The sequence below is a fragment of the Hypanus sabinus genome, chromosome 3 (assembly GCF_030144855.1).
Source record: "Hypanus sabinus isolate sHypSab1 chromosome 3, sHypSab1.hap1, whole genome shotgun sequence".
NCBI classification, from domain to species: domain Eukaryota; kingdom Metazoa; phylum Chordata; class Chondrichthyes; order Myliobatiformes; family Dasyatidae; genus Hypanus; species Hypanus sabinus.
Window position 1 is genome coordinate 10,404,948 of NC_082708.1, and position 17,121 is coordinate 10,422,068.

Here is a 17,121-nt window from a genome sequence, read left to right on the forward strand (position 1 = left end):
TGTACCGGATTCAATACACAAGTCCGGCTCCAAGAGACAATAGCCGGTATCAATTGCTCCGCCTTTCGGAGGCCAGGACACATTCCAATTCTCTGTGGATTCTGCATGTCTTTCTCTCATTTCCTGGGTCTCCTGAACTGACTTAATAGTGATCTTGCGATTCTCACAAAGTAGGGGGCACCCTTCGGCCCCTCAGAGCTGTGGTACATTCGTAACAACTCAGAGTCATCATTACCCAAGATACGGCCTACAATTGTGGTGTCATCAGCAATCTTACGTATTGAGTTCAATGGAAACTTGGTTACACTATCATGGGTGTACAGTGAGTACAGCAGGGGGACTGAGTACACAGCCTTGTGGGCATTGGTGCTCAGAGTGAGTGTAGAGCAGAGCTTGTCCCCTATTTTTACAGCCTGGGTCCTGTCTGTGAGGAAGTTGAAGATCCAGCTGCAGATCTGAGTGCTAAGACCCAGAGCTTAGGAATCAGTTTATTTGGAATGATGGTATTAAAGGCAGAGCTGTAGTCAATGAGAAGGAGCTTTAGATAGGCATCTTTATTCTCCAGGTGTTCTAAGGAAGAATGTAGTGCCAGAGAGATGGCATCTGCCGTTGACCTGTTGCTCCGGTAGGCGAATTGCAAAGCGTCGAGGTTGACCGGTAGGTTATGGTTGATGTGTGCCATAACCAATCACTCGAAGCACTTCATAGCAATGCATGTTAGAGCCACAGGTCGATAGTCATTCAGGCATGCTACCTTGCTTTTCTTGCTTTTATATCTGCGTTAGTGTGTTGGGACCAGGTTAGATCCTCAGAGATCTTGACATCTAGGTACTTGAATTGCTTAGTTCTCCTCTTCTGATCCCTCTATGAGGATTGGTATGTGTTCCTTCATCTTAACCTCCCAGAAGTCCACAATCAGCTCTTTCATCTTACTGACGTTGAGTGCCAGGTTGTTGCTGCGTCATCACTCCACTAGTTGGCATATCTCTCTCCTGTACACCCCCTCGTCACCATCTGAGATTCTACCAACAATGGTTGCATCATCAGCAAGTTTATAGATAGTACTTGAGCTATGCCTAACCACACAGTCATGTGTATACAGAGAGTGGAGCAGTGGGCTAAGCACACACCCCTGAGGTACGCCAGTGTTGATTGTCAGCGAGGAGGAGATATTATTACCATTCCGCACAGATTGTGGTCTTCCGGTTAGAAAATTGAGGATCCAATTGCAGAGGGAGCTACAGGTTCTGTAACTTCTCAGTCAGGATTGTGGGAATGATGGTGTTAAATGCTGAGTTATAGTTGATGAACATAATCCTAACATAGGTGTTTGTGTTGTCCAGGTGATCCAAGGCCGACCCTAATTATCTTATTGAGTTCGCTCTGGCTTCTTTATAATCCCCGTGTTCCATTTGATCCAACTTCTGAAGCTTTATATACTTTTCCTCCTTCTTCTTGACTAAATTCAAGACCTCACTGGACACTGAAGCCTCTCCCTATCTTCCCTTCTAACAGGCCAAACCTTTCCTGTACTCTGTGCAATTGATCTTTAAACACCCTCCACATGTCTGATATGGATTTGCCAGAAGAAAAGTGTTTCCAATTGTTGCAAAAAAACTGAACAGGAAAAATATTAATAGGAAGGAGTAGGGAGTGGTTCTTCCAGAATCAGCAGGGAACAATGCCCTGAAAGGCATCTTCCTGTGCTGTTAAAATTCAATGATTCACTGAGATTTAAAAAATATAATGCTTTCAATAAGTGTGATTTCTACTGCTGCTTGAGGTAAAACAACAGGATGTAGAATTAGGGGAAAGGTGGAAGAGATTTAGAGGGAATCTGAGAAGGGGAATACCCTGCTGGAGAGGACGGTGGAGACAGAGTGGCTGACAGCACTTAAGTAGCTTCTAGATGAGTGTTTTCCCCAGCACATAGAACATAGAATTGCTTCTTCTTGGGGCCTTAGTTCCCAGTGGAGCATAAGCCATTGATGACCTCCCTCGGTCAATGGTATCGTTGGAGTTCATCAATGCTTCTGTAATCCATTGTATCCATTGAACAGGAGATTGACCTGTACAGCTTCACCGGAGCCCTGCTGGCTGGCCTTCCACCTCTCACGGGGACATAATGTTGGACTTTGAGAGGCAGAATATAGAACATGGCAGCACAATATAGGCTCTTCGGCCTACTATGCTGTGCCAACCTTTCAACCTACTCTGAGATCAATCTGACCTTCTCCTCCTACATAACCCTCCACTTTTTTAACATTCATGTGCCTGTCCAAGAGTTCCTTAAATGTCCCAAATGTGTCTGCCTGTGTATCCATCCCTGGCCCCAGATACCCTCCACTCTGTGTAAGGAACTTAACTCGTATAACTTAACTTAACACCTATACTTCCCACCAATCACCTTAAAATTATGCTTCTTTGTGCTGGGGGTTTGGGGGGGGGGGGGTGGGGGAAGAAGTCTCTGGCTGCCTGCTCTATTTATGCGTCTTATCGAGCCATCCTTCTGAGGGGTCCTGATGAAGGACCTCGGCCAAAACACTGACTCTTTATTCATTCCCATAAATGCTGCTTCGGGCAGGTGGGGCTGATCGGCCGTGGTTGGCAGATCACCCAGGAGAAGGAAAACTCTGATCTCAGACCTCTGCTGCCTTGTGGGTCATGGGAAAGGCTTCGGGAGTGAACCCCGAGGGAAAAATTCGGAGCTGGAGACCCTAAGGCAGTCCCACGCTGAGTTCAACACTGACTGGCAACTCCTGTGATGCCACTGATGCCAAATTGTATCGGTCTCTGCCGTTCTTTGGATTCGTCAGCTGCATGGCGAGGGGAAGCCTGCTGCATGGACAACAACTTGCTCTCCATTTTGTACTACCGGGACTCGTGTATCATGTAGGCAGCTGGGACCGCAACAACCGTGGTCAACCCCGACCAATGGAGGGCTTCAGGTAACCACAGAAATACTCTGCAGATGCTGGGGTCGGAGCAACACACTGGAGGAACTCAGCAGGTCGGGCAGCATCCGTGGAAACGAGCAGTGAGCGCTTCGGGTTGAGAGTCCTGACGAAGGGTCTCGGCCCGAAACGCTGGCTGATGCTGCCCGCCCTGCTGAGTTCCTCCAGCGTGTTGGAGGGCCTCAGGTGCTGCCTGGTCTGCAGAGTTCCTCCGGCATTTTGTCTCTGTTACCCATCCTTGAGTTGTGTTGGTTGTTAACCACAAACAACACATTTCACTGTATGTTTCGATGTCCATGCGATAAATAAATGAATCTGAAATCGCTAGGCTGCGCTGGAAGATGTGATTTATTATGATTGAGTCCCTACTGGTTGGTATGGTTCAAGAATGGTTACTACCCCACAGATGCTTGGATAAAAGGGGATAACTGCACTCACTTGCCTCATCATTGCAACCAACGATCTCACTTTCAAGGACTCTTTATCTCATGTTCTCATTATTTATTGCTATTTATTTATATTTGCATTTGCACAGTTTGCTGTCCTCTGCATTCTGGTTGATCTTTCACTGATCCTGTTGTAGTTACCATTCTATAGATTTGCTGAGTTTCCTGAAAGGAAATGAATCTCAGGGTTGTACTTGGTGACGTATATGTACTTTGATAATAAAATTCACTTTGAACTTTGGATGCAGTGGGCCTAATGGTCAGAACTCCTGCCCCCCATTGTCATCGAGATCGGAATTTTGCTCTGGAACAGCACGAGAGACATTGGCGGGGAGCCAGTATTTGTGTGTAATGTAAGAAGTTGGCTTGGCGCTTAAAGAGTGCGGCTTGTATTGTTTTCGTTCACACTGCTGCGTTGTTAAAGCTGTGGGACCTCTGCGATTGGACAGGGTGGAGGTGGGTTGGGTGAGAAAGCCTCGCTCTTGTTGCAGCAGTTTACCTCTCCAGGTATCTATCACTTCATGGATTATTTTATTTAGAGGTACAGCACGGTAACAGACCCTCCTGGCCCAACGAGAGCGTGCTGCCCAATTACACCCGTGTGAATATTTAATCTCCTAACCCATACACCTTTTGGAATGTGAGAGGAAACTAGAGCACCCGGAGAAAACCCACATGTTAATGGTGAGAGCGTACAAACTCCTTACAGTCGGTGGCAGGAATTCAACCCTGGTCAATGGCACTGTAACGGCATTACGCTGACTGTGATGCTTCCGTGCTGCCCTTGTGTACCATGCCAGGGGGCCAGATGAGGGGCAAAGATGTTGTTGGCTTTAAGCAATGTGATCAAGCATCAACTTTATTTGCCATACACATCAGGGATTTGCTGTGGTGTTTTGGCGTAACATGCAGCAAAAAAATCAACATTCGACAATTAAAACGAGTTATATAAAACATAAGGTTGGAGGGTAAAGTATGGAAACGGAATCTGAGGCCTCTGTTGGTCTGGGTTGACCATGAATGTTGCATCCTAGCTGCCTAGATACGCAAGGCAGGACAGTACAATTTGGAGAGGAAGCTATTACCATTTAGTGAGCTCCTCTACTCCACGCAGCTGATGAACCCAAAGGAGTGGCAGAGACTGATGCAGTTTAGTACCAGCAGCATTGCAGGAGTTGCCAGTCAGCGTTTACCGCAGGGATTCCAGCTCCAGACTTTTCCCTTGGGGTTCACTCCCAAGGCCTTCCCCACGAATGGACATAACTGCAAGGCAGAGGTGGTCTGAGACCGGAGATTTCCTTCTCCAACATGAACTGCCAACCACAGGAGATGAGCCCCGCCCAAAGTGACTGGTTTTAAGGCACCAGTAACCTGCCTTTGCCCCTTTTCCTGTCAGTAGAAACTGTTCTGCTGGGCTTATTAACCAAGCCACACGTGAAGGCCAGGATGTGGACTCTGTTGTCAGAGGCTACTTGAGACACAGGCCATTGGCAGCACTTAATAGGTAGCGGGAGCTTATCCCCACTATCTCCCTACCTCACCCCACCCCCCGCAAGCTGTAACAACCTTAAGCAATTGGATATGGAATAAAATAATTAAATTGCATAAATACATCAATACCAGCATGTATTTACAATGTAAACAGCATTACAAAAAGTGGTTTGAAGTGTTTACAGATAAGTGACTGAGGTGAAAGGTGTAGGGACTATCCAGACTGGTTGATCAGATTAACTGCCTGGATAAAGAAACTTTTAAGATAACGTGAAGTTTTTGCTTTAACTTAACACTAAACATGTTTATGAACGTAAGAATGGAAAGGCATTGAATGGTTTATTCTTGTAAGTACTCTTTATGATGTATAAAGTTTATTTATTTGTTTAGAGATAAAGTGTGAAATAGGCCCTTCTTTGTGCCGTGCCCCACAACCAGATTAAACTCTAACCTGATCACAGGACAGTTGGTATGGCTTTAAACTTTGGGAGGAGACTGGACTGCCCTGTGAAAACCCACACATACAGAGGATGCCGGGATTGAACTCTGTACTGTGATGCACCGAACTGCAGCAGCATCGTGCTAACTGCTCCGTCGTTTTAAAAAAAATCAGCTCTGGGCCTTGCTGGCAACAGGTGTTGGAGTTCTCTGTCCGTGGAGAAGCAGCTCCTGCTGCCAGAACCTCTCTGTGGAAGGTATATCATGTAACAAGTGTTGCAGCCTCTGAGAGGATGTGATAGAAGGCTTGGCTTCCAGAGTAACTCAGTACAGGCCCTTTGGCCTAGGCTGGCCCAGGCTGGCCCAGGCCAAATGAAGCTACTTAATCCCATCTGCCTGCTCAACATGATCCATATCTCCATTCCCTGGTACATTGAATTATATTATAGTACAGAGGACACTACAGCAGGGTGCATGGAACATATTCACATAGAACAGAACATGGGTTCCCAATCTGGGGTCCGCAGATCCATGCTTAATGGTGTTGGTCCAAGGTTGAGAGCCTCTGATTTAGACATACAGCATGGTAACAGGCTGTTCTGGCCCAATGAGCCCACACAGCCCAATTAACCTACTAACCTGAACATCTTTGGGATGAGGGAGGAAACCCTTGCACTCACAGGGAGAGCATACGAATTCCTTACACACAGCGACGGGAATTGAACCTGGGTTGCAGATGCTGCAGTACTCTTCAGAGATTGTCTGCCTGGTGTCAGTGGTCGCATAACCAGGACTTGTGATATGCACCAGCTGCACATACGACCATCCACCAGCTGCTTCCAAGGCTTCACGTGACTCTCATTGGGGGGCTTAGCAGGTGCTACACCTTGCCCAAGGGTGACCCGCAAGCTAGCGGAGGGAATGGGTGCCTTACACCTCCTTTGGGAGAGACGCATCTCCACCATGAGAGGTATAGGTCAGGTAAATGTAATGCTTTTTCCACTGAGGTTGAGTTCATAGATTTAGGGTGAAAGGTAAAATATTTAAGGGGAACTTGAGGGGGAAACTTCTTCACTCAGAGGGTGGAACAAGTTGCCAGTGGTGCTAGAAAGTTCGTGAACCCTTTAGAATTTTCTCTATTTCTGCATGAATGTGACCAATACGCCTCTGTGCAGCCAAAGGTTTGTTGGCTCGATATAAATCCGATGGTTGTTGATGAGTTCCTGTGGCCGTTCTCTTTCCAGGCTGGCGGGTTGTTACGAGTCTCTGGACGGAGGGAACACAGCGGACGCATTGGTGGATTTCACCGGTGGCGTGTCAGAGCCCATCGACCTGTTCCAGGGGAACTTTGCCACTGTGGAGGAGCAGAGGCTCCAGCTGTTTGAGAAACTTCTGAAAGTCCACAGCCGGGAGGGTCTCATCAGCTGCTCGATCAGGGTGACTACCAAGCCTATTCCTTGTCCCTCGATTAGCATTGGAATTGGTTTATTGTTGGAATTTATTTATTATTGCTGCATATACTAAATGAAAAGCTTTTGTTTGCCTGCCATCGAGACAGACCATTTAATGGAGTGTAGGAGAATGAGGGGAAATTTAATAGAAGTTTACAAAATTATGAGGGGGTATTGTTTGTTTATTATGTCCCATGTTGTCTGATGTGGGCATTCATGGTCTTTCCATGACCATGATTTTTCCAGGCAAATTTCTCCACAGGTGTAGTTTGCAATTGCCTTCTTCTAGGTAGTGTCATTTCAAGATGGGTGACCCCAGCTATTATCAATACTCTTCAGAGATTGTCTGCCTGGTGTCAGTGGTCGCGTAACCAGGAACTTGTGGTGTGCGCCAGCTGCTAAGATGACCATCCACCAGCTGCTTCCAAGGGTTCACGTGACCTTGTTTGGGGGGGCCAAGCAGGTGCTACACCTTGCCCAAGGGTGACCTGCAGGCTAGCTGAGGGAAGGGGTGCCTTATAACTCCTTTGGGAGACATATCTCCACTATGAGAGGTATAGGTAGGGTAAATGTAATGCTTTTTCCACTGAGGTTGAGGTCAAGGATTTAGGGTGAAAGGTAAAATATTTAAGGGGAACTTGAGAGAGGAAACTTCTTCACTCAGAGGGTGGAACAAGTTGCCAGTGGTGCTAGAAAGATTGTGAACCCTTTAGAATTTTCTCTATTTCTGCATGAATATGACCTAAAATGTGATCAGATCTTCATGCAAGTCCTAAAACTAGATAAAGAGAACCAATTAAATAAATAACACAATAAGCATTTTACTTGTCTATTTAATTACTGCGAAAAATGATTCAGTATCACGTGTAATTGTTGGAAAAAGTATGTGAAACTTTGCTTTCATTAACTAGTGTGATGCCCTTGTACAGCAATAACTTCAACCAAACGTTTCCATTAACTGTTGATCAGTCCTATACATTGGCTTGGAGGAATTTTTAGACCATTCCTCCATACAAAACTGTTGAACTGTTCAGCTCATCAATATTTCTGGGATATCTTGCATGAACAGCTCTCGGTTGTTGGTTAAGTTCTGGACTCCAACTTGGCTGTTTCAAAGTTTTATTATCTTACGTATAATTTAAAAAAAATTTAAGCCATTCTGTTGTTGATTTACTCTGGTGTTTCAGATCATTGTTGCATCATCCAACTTCTATTAATCTTATTTCTCCTGCAGAATGTCTTCATGTAATTTTAAATTCAGAATCAGAATTTATTATCAGGTTTATTATCACCGGCATGTGACGTGATATTTGTTAACTTAGCAGCAGTAATTCAGTTGAATACATAATTTAGCAGAGAGAGAGAGAAAAAACATAATAAATAAACAAGTAAATCAATTACGTATATTGAATTGATTATTAAAAATGTGCAAAAACAGAAATACTGTATATTAAAAAAAGTGAGGTAGTGTCCAAAGCTTCAATGTCCATTTAGGAATCGGATGGCAGAGGGGAAGAAGCTGTTCCTGAATCGCTGAGTGTGTGCCTTCAGGCTTCTGTATCTCCTACCTGATGGTAACAGTGAGAAAAGTGCATGCCCCAGGTGCTGGAGGTCCTTAATAATGGACTCTGCCTTTCCGAGACACCACTCCCTAAAGATGTCCAGGATACTTTGTAGGCTAGTGCCCAAGATGGAGCTGACTAGATTTACAACCTTCTGCAGCTTCTTTTGATCCTGTGCAGTAGCCCCTCCATACCAGACAGTGATACAGCCTGTCAGAATGCTCTCCATGGTACAACTATAGAAGTTTTTGAGTGTATTTGTTGACATGCCAAATATCTTCAAACGCCTAATAAAGTATAGCCGCTGTCTTGCCTTCTTTATGACTACATCAATATGTTGGGACCAGGTTAGATCCTCAGAGATCTTGACACCCAGCAACTTGAAGCTGCTCACTCTCTCCACTTCTGATCCCTCTATGAGGATTGGTATGTGTTTCTTCGTCTTACCCTTCCTGAAGTCCACAATCAGCTCTTTCTTCTTACTGACATCGAGTCCCATGTTGTTGCTGTGGCACCATTCCACTAGTTGGCATATTTCACTCCTGTATGCCCTGTCATCACCACCTGAGATTCTACTAACAATGGTTGTATCATCAGCAAATTTGTAGATGGTATTTGAGCTATGCCTAGCCACGCTGTCATGTGTACACACAGAGTAGAGCATTGGGCTAAGCACACACCCCTGAGGTGCACCAATGTTGATTGTCAGCGAGGAGGATATGTTATCACCAATCCACACAGACTGTGGCCTTCTGGTTAGGAAGACGAGGATCCAATTGCAAAGGGAGGTATAGAGGCCCAGGTTCTGCAATTTCTCAATTAGGATTGTGGGAATGATGGTATTAAATGTTGAGCTATAGTCGATAAGCAGTATCCTGACGTAGTTGTTGTGTTGTCCAGGTGGTCTAAAGCCATGTGAAGAGCCATTGAGATTGCGTCTGCCGTTGACCCGTTGTGGTGGTAGACAAATTGCAATGGGTCCAGGTCCTTGCTGAGGCAGGGGTTCAGTCTCGTCATAACCAACCCCTCAAAGCATTTCATTGCTGTTGATGTGAGTACTACCGGACGATAGTCATTAAGGCAGCCCACATTACTCTCCCAACAATGGCAGGCACCCCAAGCCATGATGCTCCTTCCACCATGTTTCACAGTTGGGGTGAGGTTTTGCTGTTGGTGTGCAGTGGCCTTTTCCCTCCAAACATAGCAATGTACATTTCTGCCAAAAAGTTCAACTTTTGTCCCATCTGTCCACGGAATATTGTCCCTGAAGTGTTGTAGAACATCCAGGTGGTCTTTGCAAATGGAAACATGCTGCAATGTTTTTTGAAGAGCAGTGTTTTCCTCCATGGTGTCCTTCCACGAGCACCATTTTTGTTCAGGGATTTTCTTACAGCGGACACATGAACAGAGACTTTAGCAAGTTCTAGAGATTTCTGCAGGTCTTTTGCTGTTACCCTTGGGTTATTTTTCACCTCCTTCAGCATTGGTCATTGTGCTTCTGGTGTGATCTTTGCAGAATGTCCACTCCTAGGGAGAGTAAAAACAGTATTGAGTTTCCTCAGTTTGTAGACAATTTCTCTTACTGTGGACTGATGAGCACTCGTGTCTTTGGAAATGCTTTTGTAGCCATTTCCAGCTTCATGCATCTCTACAATTCCTCTTCTAAGATCCTCTGAAAGTTGTCTTGATCGAGGCATGGTGCACATAAACTGATCCTTCTTGAGAAGTGCAGGCTCTGTCAGTAACCTGATTTTGTGTGTCTTTTTTAAAGGGCATGGTACCTCAAAAACCCACACCTCCAGTCTCATCTAATTGATTGGAACATCTGACTCCAAATAGCTTTTGTAGAAGGTTCACATACTTTTTTTGAACCTAGACTGTGATTGTTTAAATTGTGTACTCAGTAATGATGAGAAGAAGTATAATTGTTTGTGTGTTATTAATTTAGGCAGATTGAGTATGTCTGTTATTCTGACTTAGATGAAGATCAGACTACATTTTATGAGTAATTAATGCAGGAAAAACAGGCAATTGTGACAGGTGCACCAACATTTTCTTGCAACTGTAAGTGGTGAATACGGGTTAAATTTAAACATTTAAGAGAAGGTTGGATAGGTACATGAATGTCTGGGGTACGATCCAGGTGCGAGTCAAAGGGACTAGGAAAATAATGGTTAGGCCAGATTAGATGGACCAAATTATTTCTTTCTGAGCAGTTCTTTGACTCTATGACATTAGAAAGTAATACAATAAACCTCATGTAATATAGTTGGTGTACATTAATGTACAACTTGAAAAGTAGAGGACCCAACATGGACCTCTGTGGAACACTGCTAGTCACCAGCTGCTAACCAGAAAGATCCTCTTTAATCAAAAAAAGGTCCAAAGGTTTGTAGGTTTATGTTATTATCAAAGTTTTTTATGCAGTATACAACTCTGAGATCTGTCTTCTCCAGATAGCCACGAAACAGTGAAAACCATGGAAGTCAGTTCAAAGAGAAACAGCAAACCTACCCCCCTCCCCCAAACACACAAAAAAAGAACAGCAACACAAACATCGACCCCGGACCCCACCCCTCTCGGTACAGGGAAAGAGCAGGGTGACCTGCACTGATTGAAAGGATTGGGCCTACTTCTGCTTCTATATCTTATAGTCTTATATGGAACCATTCTCTATTTAAATATTTCCTCAGGGAATATTTTCAACATTCCTTCTTTGCCTTTTGTGACAAAATCCTCCAAAAAATAAAGTCCTCTGAGGAGTGATGAGGAAGTGGCTCTGAAGAGGAGTTGAGGCCAACATCATATCAGACAGAGAGGCGATTTGATAGAGGTATACAAAATTATGTGGGGTATAGAGAGGGTAAATGCAAGCAGGCTTATTCAATGGAGGTTGGGTGGGACTAACTAGAGGTCATGGGTTAAGGGTGAAAGGGTAAGAGGAAACCTCTTTGCTCAAAGAATGTGGAATGAGCTGCCAGCAGAAGTGGTACATGCAAGCTTGATTTTAAACCTTCAAAACAATTTTGGATAGGTATGTGAATGGTAGAGGTATGGATGGCTATGGTCTGTGTGTAGGTTGATGGGACTAGGCAGTTCGGCATGGACTAGATGGGCCAAAGGGCCCATTTCTGTGCTGTACTTTTCTGTGACTCGATGACTCTATTTAATAGTGGAGCAGGTTTGAGAGGCCAAACTTGCTACTTTCATCTGTTCTTCTTGAGTTCCTGCACCCCAATGAATGCAGCAGTTTAGAATTAGAATTGGTTTATAATTATTGTCACATGTACTGAGATGCAGAGAAGATAGGAATGTGAGGTCAACATTTTTTATATATGGAGGTGGTATGTATGTAGAACGTGATACCAGAAAAAATGGTTGAGACAGGAACAATAGTTACTTTTAAAAAAGCAGTTGGACAGATTCATGGTTAACATATAAGATTCTGCAGATGCAGGAAAATCTAGAGCAACACGCAAGAAATGTTCAGCAGGTCAGGCAGCATCTATGGAGGAAGGTAAACTGTCGACGTCTTGGTCTTGATGAGAAGTCTCAGCCTGAATATTGAACACTGCCTTGTTGGTATTGGGTGGACATTGAACTTATGAACGCTACCTCAGTACTTTTTAATTTCTGTCATTTTGCACTGCTTATTTGAACTTAACTATTTAATAGACACATTTACTTAATGTAACTCAGTTTTTTTCTCTATATTTATTTATCATGTATTGCATTGTACTGCTGCCATAAAGTTAACAAATTTCACAACATATGCCAGTGATATTAAATCTGATTCTGAAATGTTGACCACTTTTTCCTCTCCATAGATGCTGCTTGACTTGCTGAGTTTCTCCAGCATTTTACATGCATTTGACAGGAACATGGGAAGGGTTAAAAGAGTAGGGGGCTAAACACTGGTAAATGGAGCTGGTTTAGGTAGGCATTTTGGCCAGTGTAGACCAATTGGGCAAGTGACCTGGTTCCATGCTGTATATCTCCATATCTCTATCCAAGGATGAGTTGACATTGGAGAGGGTTCAAAAGAGATTCACAAAAATGATTCTGGGATTGAAAGGCTCATCATTTGAGGAGTATTTGAGGGCCTCTGCTCACTGGAATTCAGAAGAATGAAGGGTGAACTCATGGAAACCTATTGAATGTTGAAAGGCCTCAATAGGGTAGATGTAGAGAGGTTGTTTCCTATGGAGGGGAGTCAAAGACCAGAGGACAGAGCCTCAGAGAGAGGAAGTCCCATTTAGAATCCCTTCTTTTTAGGAGGGATTTCTTTAGCCAGAGGATAGTGAATCTGAGGGGAATTCGTTGCCACAGGTGGCTGTGGAGACCAAGTCATTGGGTAGATTTAAGGCAGAGGTTCATAGATCCTTGATTGGTCAGGGCATGAATGGATATGAGGAGAAGGCAGGAGGTTGGGGCAGAGAGGGAAGATGGATCAGCCATGATGAAATGGCGGAGCAGACTCAATGGGCCAAATACCGAATTCTGCTCCTGTATCTTATGGGTTTATGACTGTAACTTGCCATGCTGGTCAGTTTGTAACCCTGAGCCCTCCAGTTCTAAGCCTAGAGACCACCCCCTCTAGCTCACCCTCTGACACCCCCTCCAAACTGAGCTATGGGTAATTCCTTGATGGTGCTATGCCAAGTTCCTGGCATCACTGCACCCATTGACAGAGAGGGTAAGGACCTATACCATGAAGATACCACAGTGTGAAAATTAGAATTGGTAGAGGTTTTAATATGGGTTTATTATTGTCACTTGTGCCAAATTACAGTGATAAAGCTGTCTTGCATTATGTTCATACAGATCGGATCATTACACAGTGCATTGAGGTAGGACAAGGCAAAATAATAACAATTCAGAATAAAGGGTGAAAGGTACAGAGAAAGTGTAGACAATAAAGTGCAAGATCGTAATGGAGTTAGATTGTGAGGCCTAGTGTCCATCTTACTGATCAAGGTGTCCGTTCAAGAGTCTGGTAAAAGTGGGTAGAAGCTGTCCTTGGGCCTGGTGGTATGGGCTTCATGCTTTTGTATCTTCTGCCTGACGGGAGACAAACTCTTCATGATCAGGATGAGGAACCCCTGGGGACAGAAGGAATGGAATGGAGCCTGGAGTGATAGGTAAGTTTGAAGACCCTTAAAAGCCTGGATTATAGGCACAAGGGTTCAGAATAAAGGGTGAAAGGTACAGAGAAAGTGTAGACAATAAAGTGCAAGATCGTAATGGAGTTAGATTGTGAGGCCTAGTCCATCTTACTGATCAAGGTGTCCGTTCAAGAGTCTGGTAAAAGTGGGTAGAAGCTGTCCTTGGGCCTGGTGGTATGGGCTTCATGCTTTTGTATCTTCTGCCTGACGGGAGAGCGGAGAAGGGGGAAAGTCGGGGGTGGGTGGGATCTTGGTTATGCAGGCTGCTGTACTACGTAGAAGACACAAAGTGCTGGAGGAACTCATCAGGTCAGGCAGCATCTCTAGGGAAAGGAATAAGGAGTCGAAGTTAGGGGCTGAAACTCTTCATCAGGATTTACCGAAAACGTTGTATTTCTGTAGGCCACGACACCTGCTGAGATGGAAGAGCGGTTGAACAGCGGCTTGGTGAAGGGCCATGCTTACGCAGTGACTGATGTCCGGAAAGTCCGACTCGGCCACGGTCTCCTAGCGTACTTCAAGGCGGACAAACTCTTCATGATCAGGATGAGGAACCCCTGGGGACAGAAGGAATGGAATGGAGCCTGGAGTGATAGGTAAGTTTGAAGACCCTTAAAAGCCTGGATTATAGGCACAAGGGTTCCTGCAAATGCTGAAAACTTGAGCAATTGACACCAAATGCTGGAGGAACTCAACAGGTCAGGCAGCATCTATGGAGTGGTATAAACAATTGACGTTTCTAGTCGAGACCCTTCAGCAGGACTGGAAAGGAAGGGAACAGAGGCCAGATTAAGGTGGTGAGGGAGGTAGGGGAGAGGGAGTGGTGGGGGCAAATGATAGGTGAGACCAGCATGAGTGAATTAGTCCAAGACCAGCTGTTCTGAGCCAGCTACTCGTAACTCTCAGGAGACACAGGAGAGTGCAGATGCTGGAAGTAGAAGCAATGAAAAAACATCTTTTGAAGAAACACAGAGTCAGGCAGCATCTGTGAGAGGAAGGGGATTGTTGACATGTTACGTTGAAACCCTGCATCAAGATTAGCAGAAGTTAAAAGTATCGCTTGACTTTTTGAGTACTTATTTACTTCCCTCACTGCAGTTATTCCTGCAAGCAGCTTAATTGCTACAGCTGCCCATTCAGCTCCTCCCTCAACTCCTTTCAGGGCCTCAGGTGAGGCAACACTTCACCTGTGAATCCTTTGGGGTCGTCTATTGTGTCTGGCGCTCCCGATGTGACCTCCTCTACGTTGGTGAGACCCGTTGTAGATTGGGGGACCACTTTGTCAAGCACCTCCACTCCACCCACCTAGGCAAACATTTCAATTCCCATTCCCATTCCCGCTCTGACATGTCATCTCATGGCCTCCTCACATGCTCAGGGTGGAGGAGCAACACCTTATGTTCCGTCTGGGTAGCTTCCAACCTGATGGCATGAATATTAATTTCTCCTTCCGGTTTAAGAAGTGTTTCCCTCCCCCTCCCCTCTTCTTCGATTCCCCACTCTGGCCTTTTACCACTTCCCACCTGCCTATCACCTCCCCCAGGTTTCCTCTTCCTTTCCTTTCTGTGGTCCACTGCTCTCCTATCAGATTCCTTCCTCTCCAGATCTTTACCTTTCCCACCCACTTGCTTCCCTATCACCCTCCAGCTAGCCTCCTTCCTCTCCCCCCACCTTTTTAGTTTGGTGTCTTCCCCCTTCCTTTCCAGTCCTAAAGAAGAGTCCTGGCCTGAAACTTTGACAATCAGTTCCTCTCCTTAGTTGTTGGCTGACCTGCTGAATTCCTCTAATGTTTTGTGTGTGTTGCCCTGGATTTTAGGCATCATTGCCGCCTTCTGGGTAGAGTTAATGATTTACCTCCTTTATGAATATACTGTATGATCTAATCTCTGTAACCTTTAAAATAAAGATTTCCAGAGATTTATCACTCTCTGCAAGAAGAAACCAACCTACTTCAAGTTTTAAATTACCTTGAACGTATAACAATAGACAGTAGGTGCAGGAGTAGGCCATTCGGCCCTTCTAGCCAGCACCGCCATTCACTGTGATCATGGCTGATCATACACAGTCAGTACCCTGTTCCTGCCCTCTCCCCATATCCCTTGACCCCGCTATCTATGAGAGCTCTATCTAACTCTCTCTTGAATGCATCCAGAGACTTGGCCTCTACTGCCTTCTGGGGCAGAGCATTCCACATATCCACCACTCTCTGGGTGAAAAAGTTTTTCCGCATCTCAGTTCTAAATGGCCTACCCCTTATTCTTAAACTGTGGCCTCTAGTTCTGGACTCACCCATCAGCGGGAACATGGTTCCTGCCTCCAGCGTGTCCAATCCCTTAATAATCTTATATGTTTCAATCAGATCCCCTCTCATCCTTCTTATCCTCTCCTTCAAGACTCTCCCAAACAGACACTGTGTTTGCTTGCTCATATTTTCCCTGTGTATGTATTCCTAAAGCTTTCTGAAAGCCAAACCTTCTCTCTGACAGTCATTGAGTTCCATATCATAGCAGCTGGCTATGTGAATTATGTTCCTTTGCGAAGCTCTTTACATTAGAATCAAGATTACAATCACTATCTCGCATCAGCTGAAATTTATTGTTTTGTAGCAGTAGTGTAGTGCAAAAACATAAAATTACTATGAATTACAAAAATAATCAGTGCAAAAATGAAGGTTCAAAATTTAAAGAAAATTTATTATCAAAGTACATATATGTCATCATATTCAAATCTAAAATTCATTTTCTTGCGGGCATCCAAGAAACCTAATAGAATCGATGAAAGACCATACCTAACAGGACAGACAAAAAGACTGTGCAAATTCATTCGTTATGTGCTGTATCATATGACAGGAATAATCATGGTTGTTCCATGACTGTGATTGTTCTTGGGAATTTTTTCTACAGAAGTGGTTTGCCATTGCCTTCTTCTGGGCAGTGTCTTTACAAGACGGTTGACCCCAGCCATTATCAATACTCTTCAGAGATTGTCTGCCTGGCATCAGTGGTCACACAACTAGGACTTGTGATAAGCAGCAACTGCTCATACGACCACCTGCCACCACCTCCCATGACATCACATGACACTGATCAGGTGGTGGTGAGACTAAATAGGTGCTACACGGTGCCCAAGGGTGACCTGCAGACTAGTGGAGGGAAGGAGTGCCTTACACCTCCTTTGGTAGAGATGTATCCCCACCCCACCACCCTAAAAAATAATACAAATAAAACCCCTTTTTATTCAGCTTTTCTGGGAATGTGGAATTGCCCCTTCTCCAGACCTTTATGTCTTTCACCAACCAACTTTCCAGCTGTTTACTTCACCCCCTCTTTCTCTCTCCCAGTTTCACCTATCTCCTGCAACCTTGTACTACTTGATTATTTCTCTCCCTCCAGATCCCCCCCCAACATTCTTACTCTGATCTCCCCTTGATGAAGGGTCTCAGCCTGAAACGTTGACAGTTTACTCTTTTCCATGGATGCTGCTAGACTAGCTGGGTTCCTCTAGCATTTTGTGTGTGTTACTGTTCCTGAACCTGGTGATGTGAACTCTGAGGCTCCAGTACCTCCTTCCTGATGGCAGCAGCGAAAAGAGAGCATGAGCTGAGTGGTGGGAGT

At 44.8% G+C, this 17,121-nt stretch overlaps 1 protein-coding gene across 1 annotated transcript in view; it reads left to right on the top strand.

Annotated features, from left to right (window-relative positions):
- The window catches only part of capn5a (calpain 5a), a 150,212-nt gene that overhangs the window by 96,894 nt on the left and 36,197 nt on the right, over positions 1-17,121 (top strand). Inside the window, exons 5-6 of the mRNA XM_059963728.1 lie at positions 6,574-6,766; positions 13,910-14,103. Coding sequence (XP_059819711.1) covers positions 6,574-6,766; positions 13,910-14,103 — 387 coding nt within the window. The remainder of the gene's footprint in view (positions 1-6,573; positions 6,767-13,909; positions 14,104-17,121) is intronic.